Here is a 19,713-nt window from a genome sequence, read left to right on the forward strand (position 1 = left end):
AGCCTTGATCTCTTAAACTATCAAGCCTACCATAAATGTTTGATGATGAACAAGCCCATAAAAAGAAAATGCGTAAAATGAATAGAGGGAGTCAATGCGTGCTCTGCCTTTTAATTACCGGCGGTTTCTGCTACAACTCTGCTCCAGGCTGGGTGCAGGCAGAGAAAACACATCAATAATTTGGGTGGTGGTGGGTGATGGGGGAAGGGTGTGAGTACTGTAAACAAATGGGTCTAACCACATCGTTATGGATGCTCTGGAAACCCGACAGAGATGGGAAGAAGAGTAAAGTCCAACCCCAGAAGGGTGGGGTTCCAAAGGGGAAAATTAAGAGATAAATAAAAGCATTCAGGACACAAATGATAATGTAGAACAGTCTTGTTTTATTACTTTTAAGTCATAAAGAGCCTTTTCCTTGTTTTTTTTTTTTTGTTTTGTCTTTTTTTTTTCCTTTTTTTTCTTTTCTTTTTTTTTTCTTCCCATTTTACAACATACATTAAGTCATGAATCAGATGTTAGGGGATGTGGAGATGGAAGGAAAATTGGTGACGTCACAATATTTTTACAACTTTACAACAAATATAAATCTGAGTTTGTTGCATCTACCAGTGTCTAGCAAGGGTGGAAAGCAAAGGCACACTCAGGTTTATGGACCCTCCCCCCACGCGCAGTGGGGAAAAAAAAAGGGGAAGGAAATGCTTAAATGCAAAAGACCAGCTCAATACAAGTGGGCATTTCAGGGAGAACACAGCAAGTGAGGAGTTGTGGGGATGTGGGATGGAAGTTTTGACACAGGTCTCCGTAACACGGCTGAAGCAATGATGCCCACGCATGGGGGACAAGACAGTGGGTGCTGCGTGGCCAATGCTCTTGGGAGTCAAGTGTGGGGGAGAAGGTAGCAGGGGGGTGTATACCCATCACTTTCCTAAGTAAGTTCTGCATTTCCAAAGAAAAGTCAAGGTAAAAAACAATTATCCCAGTTTCTAGAAAAGACTTCATGGTTTCAGGGCACGGAATTCTCAGGAGGTGAACATTGATTCCGCTCACAAAACAAAATAAAAACAGGACAACACAAAACAGCAAAAACCTAGCCCGCACGGCAGCAAAGCTGCAAGGGATGTTTACAGGAAAGGAAGGCCATATGCACGTGTCCTCATTACACACCTAGGTCTCTGATTATGGAGGTACCACGTTTTCACCAGCCACCTCAAAATTGTCCAAAATAGTCTTTTTTTGAAAGTTTTTTTCTTTTAAAGACAAGACTAAACCCAGAAGATCAAACTGGAAATAAAAAGAAATAAAGAGGCCACCAAATATACTGTTTAACTGTTTAAGAACACAACAACCCAAAACAATGCTCACCGTTTACAGTATGTTGACAATTTTTTTGTTCATGATAGAGTAAACAAAAGTCCCCTCTGTGTGCTCCAGCTAATGAAAACCAGGGGGAAGCACACACCCTCCCACCCCGCCCCCGTACAAACAATAACAACACAAGGATGAAGAAAGTTTTTAAAAAATTAAAAATCTTCCACCCCAGTCAATGTTTTTGCAGCATCCGTTGTGATTGGCTTTGTACTTGGAGTTACTCATCCATCATAGCAGGGACCAGCCCACCTGCATCTATTTCCACGTCATTTCTTTGTGTGCAGCGCACGTGTGTGCTGAGCCCATGGCTTGGAGACACCTCCCAGGTGCCTGGCAACCGCACACAGCGTGTTCTCCAGCCAGAGGACACAGCAGAAATGAGGAGCTGGGACGTTAGACCCTTCTCTGCTGGCCAATGAGGATATCACGATGTTGAAATGATCTGAGAATATAAGGGAAGGAGGGAACGCTGGAGGGAGAAAGGGTATTGCCACCCACAACACTGGGGGCCATGCTTGGTAGCACAGCCAAGGGGTGGGTGGAGTTGGCACTAGAAGGAAGTGTGAATCGGAGGGCGTGGTGCCGCCCAGCTCTCCCAGGCTGCAGGATTATTACCATCACCACTACATTCTTCTTCCATCTGCTAGATGCTAATCTTCCAGAGGGCTGGAGTGGGGGTGGGGGGAGGGAGGGTCAAATAAATATCTGCATTTATTTCAAAAGGGGGGGGAAGTGGATCATAACGACAGTTTACAAGTGTACACAACTCAGGGTGTAAGGCACAAATTTACATGTGGAAAAGAGGCTATTCACAGATGTAACCCCACGAAAAACCCGTGTGAGCAAACCATTAATTTATGCAAGGTAGCAGCCAGCGTATTAATTAGTTCACACCTTTAGTGGATTTTGTTTGCGGTCTCACATGCAAGGTGAAATGAGATGGGTATCACAAGCTGGTGCCTTCACAGAAAGTAGGAACCACTGACAAAGCCATGTTGGCAGAAATGGGACGTGGATGTGTCATTCTAAAAGTTCCTCTCCCGGTTGCTTTCGAAGTTAGGATCTGGAAGGACTTTTAAGCTAATTAATTTTTTGCATGTTACAGGCCAGAGACCTGGCCAGCAAATTAACTGGTTGATTTGAATAAATATTCCCCTGTCAACTTTTTTCCTTTAGCTAGAGATCAGACAGTCCAAACACAAAGCTCAGAATTCCAGCTCCAACTTATTTACTCAGTGAATTTATTGTAAAAATAAACTCAATTATTCCAGTTAATGGATTTCACGTTAAATAGTTTAACTTTCAAGGGGCTTTCTGAAGAGCTGTTCATAGGATGGTATATGGAAGAGTCCTTTCCTTAAGGAAAAAAAAAAGGGTGAACAATAAATAAAGAGTTACTTGCGTTAACGGTCACGTTATTTCATTAAAAGAGAGGAGCAGAAATCTATGACATAGTTGCCCAACATGGCATTAATCTGCTAATAACAGAAAGCTGTAACACTGGTGGGCATTTCACAGTATCTGAGCATAGTAAACTTCTGCCATTGTTAAAGTCTGAGTTAGAATTATCAATGAATCCTTTATTTTTTTGTCTTTTGAATTTTCATGATTTTTAAAAATGTATTTGTGTTTTGCAGGTGGAACGCCAGCCCTGCTCGGCAGCGCCCCGTGCGGTCATGGACAAAGACGTTGCAGTCGTTCACCTGTGTGTGCGTGTGTGTGTGTGCGTGTGTGTGGGTGCGCGCGCGCGCGCGTTTGTGGGTGCGCGCGCACGTGGGTGTGAGAGCCTGTGCGCGTGCGCGGATGCGCACGCGCATGCGTGTGGGGGTGGGGGGTGGGTGGCTATGTGCTTTTGGCTCATGTTTGTGATGATAATTTAAGTCTTTCGTGAGTCCGACCTGTTGCACGGTGTTCCGGGAGAGTGAAGTCCGAGAATGGAGGTGAGTCCCGCGTCGCAAACCTTCACCAAACCACGTGGCCCAATTTCCCAGAGTCCCCCGGCATCCCCGAGGGGGACCCAGCGTCCTCTGCTCCGCCGCGGCCATCTTGGTCTGGTGGGTACTCAGGCAGTGGAGGGCCTCGCCGAGCTGAGCGCGCGCCTGGCCTTTCCCGCTGGTTCGACACCTGACCCCTCCCCCTGGGATTATGTACACGCGTCATTGGGCTTCATGGATGTGGAAAGGGGGGCAAAGGAGGGTTTGGGGGGTACGTCCGGCTTTAGCGAGGGTGTGCGCTTCAGCCCCGACCTCGTCAGCGAGTTGTAGGCGTTGAGGCTGGGCTGCCGCGAAACAGTCACGGCCTGGCCGGAGGGTGGCGCGCCGTGCACCTGGATCGAGTCCACCCGCTGCGGGGCGGGGGGCGGGTTGTCTCCCCGGCCAAAGCTCTGGTTTCTGGACAGGTGGGAGGAATTGGAGCAGTTAGTATTGTTTCTTTTGAGAGTGGTGGCCTGGTGGCTTCTCGTGAGCGAGTTCGTGGGGTAGCTCCTCTTATAGTCAAGGCCGTAGGAGGAGGAGTGGTGCATTTCCAGCCGCTTGCTCAGGCCGTTCTGAGACAGGGAGGCTCCCGGAGGGCCCAGGGAGGCCTCCCGCTGGGGGACTTTGGGGGGCAGGCTGTCCAGGTTCTCCACGAGGTTCACCCCGTGGTTGGGACTCTTGCTGCTGAGATGCTCCTTGATGGTCTTATACTCCAGGGTGGCCGCCTGGTCCTCCAGCGCCATCTGGGCCACCTCGCTCATTTTGGGCTGGTCCACGTACTCATGCGGATAGCCCTGCTGCGTGATGGGCAGGACCACCACGCTGGGGATGTGGCTGGGGGAGGCCCGGAGGGGCAGGTCCGTGGGGATCACGGGGGAGCCCATGGGGGGCATGTCCTTGGTGCACGCATTGATGAGGTTCTGGTTCCTCTCCCACTCGCGGCTGCCGCGGCTGGGCTTCCGCTTCTGCTGCAGTGTTGGGGTGGACTCCGGGGTGGGCAAGGCCGCCAGGTCTAAGTGGTGCTGATCAGCTTTGATGAGCATCTTGGCCGTGTTGCCGGGAGTGGCGAGCTTGCCGTTGTGCATGAGTGGTGTGAGGATGGCCTCCGGCTTCGGGTCTTTGGACTGGCTGTCCCCAAAGAGGCCGCTGAGCTTGGTGACGCTGCTCATGGAGCCCCGGCGCGAGTGGGTGAGCTCCTTCTCTTTCCGCTGCACGGCGGACACGTCTTTGCGCCTGTGGTCACAGACGCAATAGACGATGATGCCGGAGAAGACGGCCCCCATGACAAAAGCCAGGATGACCGCAATGGCCAAGAGGGTGACGGGCACGAGCTGGTCATGGCCTTTGAGGTAACTTTCCCGAATCACTCCTGCAATAGACATCGCATACAGTTTTAAGACATGAAAGCACACCGCGAGGCTTATTTTGGTTTGAAGTTCACCCCGTTAATTAATAACAGTAATAAGTGACAATAGCACCTCTGCACAACTTGTCTTGGGGCGCAGCTTGCCAAACGTTAACTAATTAACCCCCCCCCCCCCCCCCCCGTAGAGTATGCAAATAGACTTCCTTTGTTGCTTCTTTGTGTTCTGAAAAAGTGCTTTAACCTCTGTCAAGTATATGCTCTTTCTACTTTGTTTCAGCCCCTGGAATATGATGATTTTTCATTTCCAGAATTTGTTCCTCCTCCTTTCCCCCTTCATCTTTTTTCCATCTTACCCTCATAACATTGGGATAATGGAGATATTTTGAGTACGGGAGAGGAAGAGGCAACAATTGTATGCCCATTAAATGAACAAATGGCACAACCCTCTAGGCTTCCAGGGTCTTTTCTTATGACTTCTTTGTGGGGCCCGTGGCCTCTATCTGGAGAAAAGCTGTGTTTGCATTTCAGGCAACTGGAGGAAAGAGCACGTGTGTCATTTACAGTGAAAGAAAACAGTTAAAGCTCACATTACAAATGTTTATGCTGATTTTGTATCATCCTTCTCAAAAAAAAAAAAAACCCCACAAAAACCCATGTGCACTCAATTTCAGGTAAATATGCTGAATATGTGAATGAAGCTCTTCCTTCCTTAAACTGAAAGAATATTTAAGGGGAAGAAAAAGACCATTTGGGGCCCTGTAGTGGGTTTGAGAAGCGTCAGGTCTCATTATTACAGTTAGGGTTTGCTGCCACGGTGAGATTCTTCTGCAGAGCTAATCTCTTCAATTTAATAAAAATTATGTGACTACACCCGTCAATAATCTTACACTACATTAACCGAGATGCTGTATTTTTGAAGAAAGTTGCTTTCTCCCTGTTCCTGCTTAATCAGCCACCAAGCTGAGAGACTCTAATCAAATGGAAACACTGAAGCTCTTAGTTTTTAATACCAAGTGAGAATACACATCACAATTGTCAGATCTTAAGTGCTTGATGCGGTAGCTAAAAACAAAATCTCAAATACCTCAATTCCTGCCTCTGGAGAGTGAAAGAACATGAATACGTTAGAGATACTGCATGGGCTGAGGAAATATAAACATTGTTCCTATTATGGAAATGATAGTAAGACAGAAAATGTACCTTCTTTGGTCTCAGGAGAAACATTTTTCATCTACTAAATCAACTCTTTCTGGAATATGTTTAATGTATTTTACTGGCAGATATTGCTGGCACAGAATTAGAATGAAGCAAAATGAAACTCTTACCCCTTCCTAAACCCACAACCTGCAACCCTTCAACTTCTGCTGAGATACTTTGTAACCATCACAGCTGAGACCTTGAAGAAGTGCAGCTTTGTCATGGGATCTTTCTGCTAAAATATTTTGATTGGTGAAGCCGTGGTTTTAAAACTCAGAAGCCTTTGCCTGTGGAAAAGAACATTCTCTTTCTCTTTTCTTTCTAAACATTCCTCCTCCCCTCAGTTGTGACATCACAGTTGGTTGCTGTGGAAATGATTGTCCTGTGACAAAGGATTGTGACTTCAGGGGCGAATAAATAGAAGCAGCAGATACCTCTTGAGAAACAAAGATTCTGTGATTAAACAAATGCCCTTGGTAATGAAGGGCAGAGCAGGCACTTCACCCAGGGAAAAAGTCTGTAAGATGGCAAGATTCTGAATAATTTCCAAATGTGACACTTCTCAAATATTTCCAGATTTATCTTCGTGAACTTTTAAGGGGGTAGAAACAGAGAAGCAAAAAACAGCAGGGGATTCAGCTATAACTCACACCTTTTATATCGTGGAGCTTCCCAAACGGTGAGGTGCCTTGCATTTAAATCTGTTTTAATACCTAGTCACAGAGGAACTGTGCTAATGAAAATTTCTTCCTTAAATTTGCATTTCCTTGTTGTAATGCTGAAATAGCAACTGATTTTCTTTCGGTTTTGATTATGTTTGGTGTTCTATTGAACATCATTTTTAACCACCTACATACAATGGCACAAAAATGTACACCTGTGAATAAAATGGGTTTGATTTCCCTCATTGACTTGGTGATCTCAGTGAATTTTAACCACAGGGTAGACCTCGCCCATGGGGTGGGGGTGGGGGGAACTAGGTAAATTTTTCTTAGTGGGTATTTCATGGATCTCTTCTTGGCAACACTATTTATGGGGCTGTGTCTTCCCAATAAATGCATACTTATAATAGGTAGTTATCTACAGTTGACTTTGGTATTTTACAATTTAAATTGCCTCTCAGCTTGAGAGGAACTGGGAAAGAAGAATAAGGCTAAAGCAGTCCCATGTATTTTATTCATTATTTAATTGGGAAAAATGTAAAAGTTTCAAGGTTATCCAGGGCTGCTTTACTTTTAGTTCCCAAATATTCCTCTTTGATGTCTGAAGGTCCTTGACTGTCTTAATCTCATGGAAAGCACTTGCATTTTTACTGGGAAGAACATTTTTAAGGGAATAACATTTGAGTTCAAGTTTTTGGTTGTTAACAAATCAAGTAGGGTCTGACCTTTGAGAAAAATGGTGTCTCACCCCTCCCCCGTCCCCCCCCATCTCATTATGTTATGTAAATAGTGCCCTTAAAAAACTTGCATCCCTTCAGTTTTGAGATCACTACCATGAAGCAGGTGGCTTCCCTCATCTGCTTGTGTAAATTCAGAAATCCCATGTCCAAAGTTGGAAATAGATCAGAGATTAAGTTGAAAGAGCAGTCAAGAAGACAAGTTCTAAGTTATTCTTGGAAAATGCCTTCCAAACTTAAAGCTTTCTGCTTATATCGTGAAAAGGGCAAAGGGGCATTCATGGAAATGATTGCATCAACTTTGTGACATTGGTCACTGTCAAGAACTAAACACACTGGGTTTGTCAGAGGGGTGGGGGTGCAACCAGCACTAGTGGTCTCCGAAGGCCTGGGGTCTTAAGCTCCCACTTGCTGTTGTGTGACCTTTCTGGCAGGTGACTTATCGTCTCTGGGCCTCAGTTGTTTCATTTGCAACTCTTAAAGCCTTCCGGGGTTCTTGCAAGAATCTAATGAAGTGACGAATAAGAAAGAACTTAAATGCTGTAGTTTGCTGGACAAATCTGAAGGTCAAAAGAAGCCACAGAAGAGAAGTGGGTTAGTAGCTCACTGAGGGCATAAGAGTAATAGTCACAGCTGCTCCATTTCATTCCATTTGTTATGTATGGGTCTCCCTGGGGAGGAGGGCGGACCTGCCCTTCCCAGCTCCAGACCTTGTGCTGTCCAAATGCTGCCAAAGGGATGATGTGTTGAGGCAACGTAAGAGAGCACATACCTCTGTTTCAGGACTGCCTGTAGGTTCTGCATTGTGAAGTAAGTAAAACAACAAAAGCGGGAAATGTTGAACAAAACACGGTGATTATAGACTTCTGGTGGACTAATAATCTTGGATTCAGCTCCTTGAGGGCAGGGACTCTAGTTTATATGCATTTATAACCTTTACTATCACCAGGGATCTTAGTTGGGCACTTGATAAATGATTATTGAATAAATGGGTTTGCAGTACATTGTAGAGACCCTTTTAAGTGGGCCTCTAAAGTTGGTGGGTCATTTTTGGAGTGACCATAACCTGAAGTCACAGAACCAAATTAGATCTCCATCCATAGAACAGAATATAATAATACTAACATCCATTAGACAAAACAAATTTATAAAGGTGCTCCGTGTATGTTCAAAATGATAATGAGGAACTATTTGAAAAATCAAAAGAAATTCATTCTGGGATAATTCCAAAAGAGATGTTGAGGGTAAATGAGTTATTTGTAACAACTGGGTGCTCTGGTGGAATTAAATAATTGAATAATTCAAAAAAAATACAACTCTTTAAAGGGAGCTGGCTGAACATCATTGCTTCTGATGTTGCATGGAAATCCTGGGGAAGTGGAGGGGCCTTTGTAGGGTGGCATACTCCATCTCCAGGTATCTCGCTCCCCGCACCCCCCCCCCCCCCCCCCCAACTAGGAGGACCAATAAGAGTTGGCTTCTCTATCCTGGGGCATTGAAATGCCTTCCTCTACCAACTCCTGGGCCTTTTACTCTCACCAGTCGAAAATGGGGCATATAATGAAAACAGTATCTGAAACAGCCTTTGCATTGATTCATTAACCACCAACTATTTCTCACCAGTCATGAGGTGCTAAATGGTTATTCTTTCCACCTTCCTATTGCAGGAAGCAAGGCACACAATGGCTTAGAGATTTCTCTGAAATCATGTCTTAAATTGGCAGAACTGAGAAAGAATAGAATCTTCACTTTTTTCCCCCTGAGGTGAGAGAGTTTTTAGATGCTGGAGGGTTGCAGAGGGAGGTCTCAGAGGGACAATTTTAAGCTCTTTGGAGGCTGAAGCCATGAAAAGATTATGAACAACCCCACCCTCCAGGCCCTGCAAAATGTAATTAAAATAAGAACAGTTACAAACTTCAAGGAAGTCCAACACAATTCTAACTTTTCCCACGATGACCACATGAAGGCATATTGAAATTTCAAACACCAGATTGTTATATATAATAAGGTTTCCGGTAGCCCTTCTCTTGGGTTCTCTACAATTGCCTAGTCTGCCCTGGAAGCCCAGTGCCAGGCTCTGGGACAGCAGACCTCAGAAAAGATGCCCTCTTGGACTGTAATGTTCTTGGTGCCTTCAGCAGGCATCTACTGAGCACAGACCAAAGCACTGTGCCAGGTTGTGGAGAGACAAAGGTGAAGGAGGCACAAACTCTGCGATCCAGTTAAGGGAGAGGGCAGGTGCTCACATGTGAGCATCCAAAGTGTTTGGAAGCATCAAGAGATACACTGCTTCTGCTTCAGCCTAGGAAGTGGCGTTTAAGGCAGGCCTTAAGGATGTGGAGGATGGCAGCTGAAGCAGCAGTAAGAACCAATGCACAGAGGGAAGGAAGTGAAAGCTGTATTCATAATGGTCGATAGTTGAACTCCCATCTAGTCACTCATGCTATAGACACCAGCCACTTGGCTATCCTCTCACTTGCTTCTGGACTTTCACATAGTCTCTTCCCTCTGTCCTGAATATCCCTGCTCACCTCCCACTCCTCTGACCCTCTCCTTTAGGCCTCGGCTTAAAAGAGGAAGCCTTCTCCAACTTCTTCCAACTGGGTTAGCTCTTTCCTAAGTTCCCCAGAGACCTTAACTTCTCTCTCTTAACTCATCACTTTTACATTACTGTACGTTTGTTCTTCTCTAGGAGGGAGATATACCCCTAAATTCCCAGGCATAAAGGTGCTCGGTAAATATCTGTTAAATAGTGAATGAATGCATGAGTACTTGTAGAGGCAACAGAAGAGTGAGAGCTGATCACCATTTGGAAGCAGGCTGTGAAAAGCCTTGAATGACTGAAAAAGACATGGTGGACAAGCCAGTTTTGGAAGGAAAGTCTTGGTTAACTTACCTGCAATTCTAAGGGTTGTCTTGCCTGAGAAGGCTGACTTTCAGCTTACTCTGCTTGATGTTGACTCCATTATTCGAAAAAACTACTGGCTTCAGAGTCAACAGCTTTGCCTCAGAAGTACAGGTAGTCCGCCTGAGTTTACTATAACTTTTTAAAATTAAAACTTGTTCTCCACTATACTTATCCGCTGTATCCTACAGAAGCTAGGAGATGTCTGTTCTATCAAAGCATGCAACAAGACACACAAACGAAAAGTACACAAAATCACTGCACCTGTTAAGCTAAATACCAAGGAGGAGCCCTCCCCATCCCCACCAATTACCTTGCTAAGTATAGGAGCCCCTGGCAGCTAGGACCTTGAAATGGTTAAGTGTGCACTTTCCCCTCTCACCCCTGTTCACTGGACTGCCTGTTTCAGAGCTGCTGTGATATGATGGATGTGTCTGTCTCCATAGTGAAGTGATTAATAGGCATCTGTGTAAAGCAGACCCGATGACCACAAAGACAACAAAGCCTCTCTGTGTCCTTTAGAGACATATGCAAAGGCAAAAAGGAGAATGGACATTTCCTTTGCCGCGGAGCCAGAGAGAGTTTCGTGTTGGGTCTGAGAGCTAACAAAGATGGCAAAACACCAAGAAAAGCCCCCGGAGTAGGATCCCCTAAAAATAAACCCTTGATTTTCCTTTATAGGAAGACAAGCCTGCAATTTCCTTGAAATCCTCATAACAACTTGGGTGAATGGAATCTAACAACCCAATTTTTCTTGTTTGAAAATCTTATTGCAACAGAATGCCAGGCTGACAGTCCTACAAGGCACTATGAATGAATGAACCAATCATAGGCCAGGCATCATGGATGCTAACCACAGTGGACAGGCTGTAATCCCTGTTAAGGAGAGAAGAAAACAAATAGGGGAAAAACCCTCGCTGGAGACAATTTATCCTCAAAGCCATGCCCCACCCGATGGAGATGACCATACTGAAAACGCAGTGGGAACTCTCTGTGGTTATCTCGGCAGGAAGGAGCCTTCTTCTTGTCTTGGGGCATAACGTGATCCAGATGGCTTAAGAATAAACTGAACCGCCAGCAGCCTTGGAAATGGGCTCAGAGTTTATAACTCAAACTTTCCTTTTCCTTTTTATTTTCCTTTTTTTTTTTTTTTTTTTCCTGGCAGGCTGCAGATTAGGTACTAGGAGGCGCCATGGTCTTCAAGATGTATGAAGTTAATGACTGATCATGCCAAAGTAGAGGCAGCTTCCTGGCTGCTTAATATCTCAGTTCAGAAGCTGTTTTAAAACTCACATATTGAAATAGTGCTTACTGTGGTTGTCTATGGGTGAATCTACTTCCAGTTCTCTCACCTTTGAAATTGATGCATTTTTTAAATTGTTGTTGGGATGCCATCACAGGTAGAAAAGGGAGAACGAGCATGAAGTTCGTTCTATTTCACATTTTTTAGAGGAGAAATAGCTTCATTTTCCCTTGTGTCAGTGGGAATCCTGGCATCTCTGATCCTTCTCTGCTGTACCCTTTTAGACACGGCACCACCAATGGGAATGCTACCTCCGTAGCATGGATTGAAGTCTAGATTGGGAGTCATGATGAGATAACTTTTAAAAGCCATATCCTGAAATGTGGGTCAGTGTTTTCACGTGTTAGAACTATCACTGTCTTTGTAAAGGTGATGATCATTTCAGATGGGCAAAGTTTTAGCAAAATTTGCATGGTTTATTTTCCTTTTTTTTTTTTTTTAAAGGTTTTCTTTCTAATTAGACTGGAAACCGAGTGTCTAAGGAGTTTCTTCTGAAACCAGACAAAACATTTCTATTTTCCGACTTTCTAATCCCATCTTCTTCCTTTGCTCTCACAAGGCATCAAAACCACAAAATGGGGAAGTGGATCTCCCACTAAAATTTCACTAATACTGTTAAATTCAGGTGATTCTTTGGATTATTTTCAGCGCTTTGATTTTTTTTCTCCACAAAGCAAAGACGACACAAATAGGAGGAAACAAGGCTGTTTGAATACTAAAGCTACCAACTTAAACTTGCTGGAGATGTCATTCTTGGGATCTGGATTATGAATGAGGCTGGGTGTTACTGGTCAAGAACATGAACTGGTCAAGAACATGAACATAACGACCTGGGCTTAAGTCTTGGCTTTAGAACTAACGAGCTTTGTGATCTTGGACAAGTCACTTAGTCCCTCTGAGCATTAGTGGTGTTGGCTAGCAGATGGGTGTCATTGGAAGGATTTAATAGATTAAACGAATGAACGCATGTAAAGCACTTGGCATTGTGCAGGGCATTTGTTAATGGTCAATGTACTGTAATGGAAGTGTTTCTAGAATTTTGGACAGGTTACCTGCCTTGTACAGGGTCCAAGGTAGACTGTTTTAATGTGACACTTTGGTAGGGTTTGATTGTGTCAGCCAAGAGTAGAAAAGTCAAGATTTAAAAAAAAAAAACGGGACGCCTGGGTGGCTCAGTCGGTTAGGCGTCTGACTTCGGCTCAGGTCATGATCTCTCAGTTCATGGGTTCGAGCCCCACATCGGGCTCTGTGCTGACAGCTCAGAGCCTGGAGCCTGCTTCCAATTCTGTCTCCCTCTCTGCCCCTCCCTCACTCATGTTTTGTCTCTCTCTTTCAAACATAACATATACGTTAAAAAATTAAAAATAAAAAAATAAAACAAAATATTAGAGAAGGACCTTAAGTAGGATAACACATAACAACTTGGAAAGTGTCCCAAATCAGTGCTGCTCGATACCAGCATCACCTGGAACTTGTTAAACATACAAATCCCCGGGTCCTACCCAGACTTTCTGAATCAGAACCTCTGGCGTTGGGGCTCAGAAATTTGTGTTTTAACAAGGCCTCCAGATGATTCTTATTTTCACTACAACTTGAGCAACACTGCCCTGCGTGACACGAATGGTATGCCAGAAAACGAACGTTTAGTTTTAAAGTCCAGCCTCATGGACTACTGAGGCAATGCATTGCCAGACTTTCAACATGATTTCTAAAATAAATAAATAAATGCGGTGCTCCGTGGTCAAAGTATGAGGCTTTCGTGGGTCTCGGGTACGACCGTTCTTTACTGCGGTTACCGTATTCTGACAAAGAATACGAAGTTGATGTGATTTTGTTAGACAAACAAATCCCTCACACTTTCCCTTGGTACCTGACAGAAGCTTGACATATGGCCGAAAACACAGCAGCGCTGCTGTAAGAGAACCAGCCCAATTTGCTAGAGCCGAGAGCTGTTGGAAAAATGCCTGTGGTCTCTTTATCTGCCCCAGCATGAAGACACAGAGGGGAATTTCTGAGGCTCCCCGTCTTTGTCACAGGGGCCATCAGGTAGTGGTTGGTACTACAGAGCCCAGATATGTCCTAGATTGGGTAGGCCCAGTCAGAACTGAGTCGCAGGGCCAGAGGAGGCAGGTCCTCTGGGGAGCTCACCTCCGTTGGAGGCCTGCAGTCTTGGGTCAGGTCACCTTGCACCGACTCCGCTCAAACAATGCATCGCCACCAAGCAACCTTAGATAGTGGTGGTTCAGGGCGTCTTTCCTCCTACTTTTGCATGATCAGGCAAGAATAAGCAGCTCAGGAAAATTCTCTTATATTTCTGGATTGAAGGAGGGACTGGAGCTCATTCCCCAAACCAAGGTCCTGCTTTATAATATTAAAAATGCCTAACACAACAGTGTACTCAGCAGAGCTTAGTGCCTACAGATCTGCTGAGTTGAACTGAATCTGCAAATCCATAGAATTATATAAGACATTTTAAGTTACATTAAATTTCTGCTGTGTGCTTTTTAAATCATGCAGTGTAAGACCCATCAGCACTTAGGGTATATTTATTGCCTTAACAAATGTCAGATGATTGTGTCCAGTGTTATCTATTATTTATGAATAACAAGAGCCTGCAGGACTGGAAACGATAAGCTTTAATATGTCCAAAAGGTTAGGCATAATGCAGATTGCTGCCCTATAAATTTCTTGACACTATTTTCCCTCCTAATAAAGCACTGTCAATGGTGACTATACCAAACTTCCATTATTTCTATACAGTTCATGACTGCTTCTGCCTTCGGTGAAGAAATGTAATTGCAGAAACATATTTAAAAAGAATGCATCCTTTAAAAATTATGAAGTTTAACAAATAAGTGGAGTGGGGAATTCCTATTATCCCATTAAAAATGAATCTGTTCACAAAGACGGTTCCCAGGCCGTAGGCTTACAAGAGCTTAAGAAACATTAATTAAAGATGACAAACCTCTGCACTGCCCGTAATTAGCTTTCTGACACCGATTAAGATCCCGTCTGCTGTGCACTCGGTATGTTTGAGGATAGCCCACCTAATTTTCACTAGTGTACTGGAGGGCCTTTCTGTCATTCAAGGTGCTGGGAGACTTACGTGTGCTGCAGCTTGTGTGGCTCCGTGCAGGCCGGCAACGCAGCCCAAACGCTTTGCAGGCCTCTTGACCTGTCCCTCGCACTGCCTGTGTCTCCCTGGGCCCGGTGCGCAAATACAGCTTTTCCGGCGTCTTTCTCTTTATGGTAAGGACATGAGTTATGCATTCTGAGCAATGCTTGCAGCTTTTGGGGCCGTTCTCATGTCCAATGTCAAGAAAGAGAAGCTGTCTTCAGGAAATTTCCCACTTTCCACTCTTTTGCCCTTACTGGACCACTTTGTCTATGGAGCAGTGATGTTTGCAAAGTGAAACTTGGAACAAGCATTTTTTTTGGGGGGGGGGGGGTGGGTAGGTCTGTTTACTTTTAAACTCTGGGACATGAGCTATCAGTAAGTTTTGAGATAAAGCTAATATTATGTTTCCAATATTACACGTGATCCAAAATACAGATGGACTCTTTACCATTTTATTGTTAGGACAAAACAAATTTTAGATGAACACCATGCAGTTGAACCAGTTAAAGAGCAAATTTTTAACGACTCCAGATGTTCAGTTAATAAGATCATGCCTAACTTAGTCCCTGTAGTCCTTGAAAGTTCCATTAAGCTGTCAGAAAACTTTGCCATTGTGCGTGTTTTTGTGCAAAAGATAGGAGAGAATGGAAAAAGATTGAGGGGAAAGGGTGGGGGTAAAATGATTTCGTGTCAAGGGTGATGTGGCTTGAAAAGTGGCTACAGATTAAAGGTAAGAAGCACCTCTAGAACGTGAATTGGTTTTTTAAGTTTAAGTTGCTGATTTTAGAAGAAAAAATTTAAGTCTCCAGAATCATAATTTAAGCCCTTCATTTTTTTGAGACAATGGATGTTAGGTTAAAAAAAAAAAAAGTTTTAGTTGGGATCTCTAGAAAAGGAGAATTCAAATATTGGCGTGCAGATTCAGGCAGGCAGGGAGATGAAACACCTTTCTACATGGCTGACATTTAACTTTTTTTTTCTTCTTCTACCCTTTCCACAATAATCTCATCAAGACCTTAGATAAATTCAGCAAGTTGTCAGGAGGATACAGAATTAATTAGATCAAATCTCCGTCCCTGCCTACACTGCTGCAAGTACAATTCGAGCCTTCCACATGGGCTTCCCAGTCCTTGCCCTCCTCCCCAGCACATGCTACATGGAAACTTCCACATCACCTGTGGGGAAGCCCAGTGCCTGACCCTCTTACTATACTGCTTTCCTCAGTTATTCAAAGGAAAGCCAGAGACTACAAATTGATTCCTTTTCTGGTAAGTGATGGGGAAGTATTAAATATAGTGAAAATAAATGGTGGCTCCTGAATTATATTATCATTCTTTCTCAGGTTCCCCCCCCCCCCCCCCCCGCCCCCCACAGTTTCAAAGTCTGATCTGGGTGAAAACTCTGTGCCATGTGCAACCAAGTTTTTCATGAAAGAGGCAGAGAAGCCCAGATTTGGAGTTCAGCTTGCTGGGGGCTTTACCTAGGATAGAGCTCTTTGCTTGGCAAGGAACATCTACGAGGTAAATGCCAACGATGTGTAGAAATAGACATGTTAGATCCAAAACGAATGCAAAATTCCAATTCCCAAGCTTACTGTGTATGTGTAACTAATAACCTAATACTGTTGAGTGATCCCTTTATTATTTGTTTGTCGTCCTCTTGATCTCTACCTTTCCCTCCCTCCCACCCTCCTTTCATCCCTTTTCCCCACTCATCCATCTTCCTCTCCCAACATTACCTGTAGCTAGAGCCCAACCCCCTTAGCATGACTTTTAAGGCTCCAGACCACCATTTCAATGTCAAGTCCCATTCTGGACTCTGTAGACTCTCTCACTTTGGTCACAGCACATCATTTGTCTCTTTATCATTCATTACACTCTCTACTTGCCTAACTTCATGTTCTGGTCATGTCACTTACTGAACTTGAAATGTCCTTCTTCTCCCTTTTATCCTTTAATACTTTGCCAGGCCTTTCTCTAGCCCCGAACTTGGATCTGAGTTATATCTCTCTTAATCCACTCTCAGAGCTCTACTGGCCCCTCTTTCCTTTACCTCTCTTACTCTCAGACTTCACTTTTGCCCCATTGGCTAGCCAGGAGGTCACCTGCATGTGCCCCCCTGAAAAACTATAATCTCCTTGAGTTGAGGACATATGTCGAATTCAGATCAGTATCCAATGTAACACTCATTTTATAGATAGCACCATTAGCTGAATGTCTATTGAACGTATGAAGAAAGAAATTAAGGTTTTTGGTTTGCCTTTCTTTGAGACTGGAGCTGTTGTCACCATTATTAAACATATTTTCTGGTGCTTTCTGAATTCCAGTTAATTTCCTCTAACGCCATGGAAATGGAAAACAAAAGCAGCCATATAATTAAAAAAAAATACATATGGTTAACATCAACTGTTATAGTTGATAAAAACCTGAGGTTCAATAGAATTAGAAAGAATCAATAGTTTTGGGGCTCTTGGGTGGCTTAGTTGGTTAAGCATCTGACTTCGGTTCAGGTCATGATCTCACAGTTCATGAGTTTGAGCCCCGCATGGGGCTCTGTGCTGACAGCTCGGAGCCTGGAACCTGCTTTGGATTCTGTGTCTCCCTCTCTCTCTGCCCATCCCCCACTTGTACTGTATCAAAAATAAATAAACTTAAAAAAATTTTTTTAAATACAGAAAAGCATATAAATAATAATAATAAAATAATAGTTTTAACTATGCCCCTGTTTAGGAACAGTTTGTTTTCTGAGCCTTTCTCGGTTAAAAGTGGCATTTGAAAGCCTGTTTTCCAGTGATAATCTTTTAATTTTAAATCTATCACCTTTCAAACATGTATGTAACTTCTGGTGATAATTCTCTGAAATTATATGTAATAATATTTTCACAGAATGAAAATTTTAATTTCTCTTTTAAAGGTTATTCTAGGTTTTCTAAGAGTTAGAGGATAGTTGTAATCTAGAGATTAGATATATATTCACTGAAGTCAAATTATCAGCGGTCTCTTTGAATAGGATAGCCGGGTAGTATACAGAATATCTGGTTAAATTTCAACTTCAGCTAAACAATAACGTTTTAGTATAAGAATGTCTCATGCAATCCATGGGACATAATTACAGTAAAAATCATTGGCTTATCTGAAATTGAACTAGGAATTCTGTATTTTATCTAGTAACCCTACTCAGTCACCGCTAAATAATGTCCCACAAACATTCTTTAGACCCATCTCCACCTTGGAGATTACAATAGTTTAACAAAGAGTAATAAAAATGATACTAAACCTTTATGGGGTGGGTATAGTGCCATTTACAAATTGAAATATTAATAGACTGAATTTCAAGAATTGTATCTTGTTTTTTCATCACCAGCAGCAATAGCAACTCAGAAACGTGTTATGAACTTTGAAGGCTAGCTTTCCTGTAACATTCAAAAACAGACGTAAGTGAACTTGAATTCGGAATGGTTATTGGAACGACGGTGGGCAGTTCCCTGTCCGCGTCATGTCCCTGGGCTGTGAGCATGCCCATTCCCACCCGGTGCAGTCAGTCATGGAGTGTGGGGTGGGAGCTGGACCCTCTTGCCCCTGCCTGCTCTCTCGTAGGCTTCGCCATCAGACTGAGCCCTTTTCTCTGAATTCTCAGAGACTGCCCTCCCGTCACATTTAAAACTGACTGTGGTACTATAGGTTTTACTAATAAAAGCTATGCAAATTACCACAGCCTAGGTCTTTTTGAAATAAAGCTCAAGCTATTCAAAAAAGCCTGACTTGGGCAGCATTTCCTCAAACCTTAGAATATGAATCCTGTACCAAACATACTCACTCCCTGCCCCCCCATCCCCTGCACCCTTCCCGTCAAGTGGCAGGTTGAAGGGAAGGGCTAAAGAAAAGGGGCTGAGAAACCTTTATCAAGGGCTAAGTTCCTTGACATCAGCCAAGCTGTCTTCAGTTGTCTGATACTTTCTTCTAAAGCCTGCCGTGCACACTTTTGCCTTGCTCACACAGGCAGTGGTGGTCGGAGAGGCTTTCTGGATGCACTTTGGTGTGTGTGTGTGTGTGTGTGTGTGTGTGCGCGCGCGCGCACGCTTTGTCTGGCAGTCCACTGGTTCTTGGATGGGAACCGTGTCTATCTCTTGTGTAGCCTCTCACTCCTTACTGGCGTCCAACACTGTGCTATGGAGCCAGTAATAAATTTTGCTTGAGACGCCTCAGAAAACATTTTTGTTATGGTAATGTTACTGAGGAAATGGCAGAGAAAATCTGGCCCAAGTTGAGGAGTCAGGCAAAGAAGAGAAGCTTGTTTTTCTTCCTTTACTGTTGTCATCAGTGATACTTTTTCCCGTATGTAAGATCACCTACATAAGACTTGATAGGAGCCAAGAAATAACTTACCCCATTGAGAGAACTGGGGCCCTTGAAAATCCCCAATCCATTAGGTTTGAAGCATTGGAGGTTGTTAAAACGCAAGCGCACTCAAGGCCAGGCTCTGGTATCTACAATACTCACCCCAAACTGGATTTCTCAACTTGTTAATGAGGAAGGCCTACTTCTGAGGGGTTGAGAGTCAGAATAGGTAGGGTTTGAATGAGAGCACAGGGAAAAAAGGGTCAAGTGTAGGTTATTGCCAGGTCAGGGGAACACACTGTATCACGCACGGGTCCTTTCCAATTCAGAAAAGGAGACTGGCAGCAGAAATGCCGAAGCTCAGCTCTCCCTAGGCCACAACTTGGGGAATAACTCACTGCAAGCATCACTCGGGCGCTCACTGCTGGTCTAAAGTCTCACCAGACTCTTAACAAGGCTAGAGTAAGTGATTTCCTTTTAGTCTAAATCCATTTTGCTCTAAACAGCTACTTGACCAAACTTCTCATCCCCACTCAGAGAGCTCAGTAGTTGGAAGAGCACCGGATCGTATCACTGCAGCGCTCAGAGCCCAGCCATCGGCAGCGTGGTGGTTCTACATCTGGTCCGTCCAAAGGCAGAAGAGAGTTTAATCCTCACCAGGCTCCTATAATTGCCCCGGGCCAGAGTTACCCAGAGCTTAGTCAGGCAACTACAGTACCACAATTTCAGTGATTCCAGTGAGACTCA

The 19,713-nt window shown here is 44.0% G+C and overlaps 1 protein-coding gene across 4 annotated transcripts in view; it reads right to left on the reverse strand.

Annotated features, from left to right (window-relative positions):
* Positions 1-412: 412 nt before the first annotated feature.
* Positions 413-19,713, reverse strand: part of SEMA6A (semaphorin 6A) — a 134,720-nt gene continuing 115,419 nt past the window's right edge. For 3 of the 4 annotated variants that reach the window (XM_042933541.1, XM_042933530.1, XM_042933517.1), the window contains one exon: positions 3,147-4,710. In XM_042933541.1, coding sequence (XP_042789475.1) covers positions 3,512-4,710 — 1,199 coding nt within the window. In that variant the 3' untranslated portion in view covers positions 3,147-3,511. Of the gene's footprint in view, positions 2,725-3,146; positions 4,711-19,713 lie in introns of those variants that run through there. The other variant, XR_006200958.1, reaches the window with a different exon arrangement.

This window comes from Panthera leo, chromosome A1, assembly GCF_018350215.1.
Source record: "Panthera leo isolate Ple1 chromosome A1, P.leo_Ple1_pat1.1, whole genome shotgun sequence".
In the NCBI taxonomy this organism is placed as follows: domain Eukaryota; kingdom Metazoa; phylum Chordata; class Mammalia; order Carnivora; family Felidae; genus Panthera; species Panthera leo.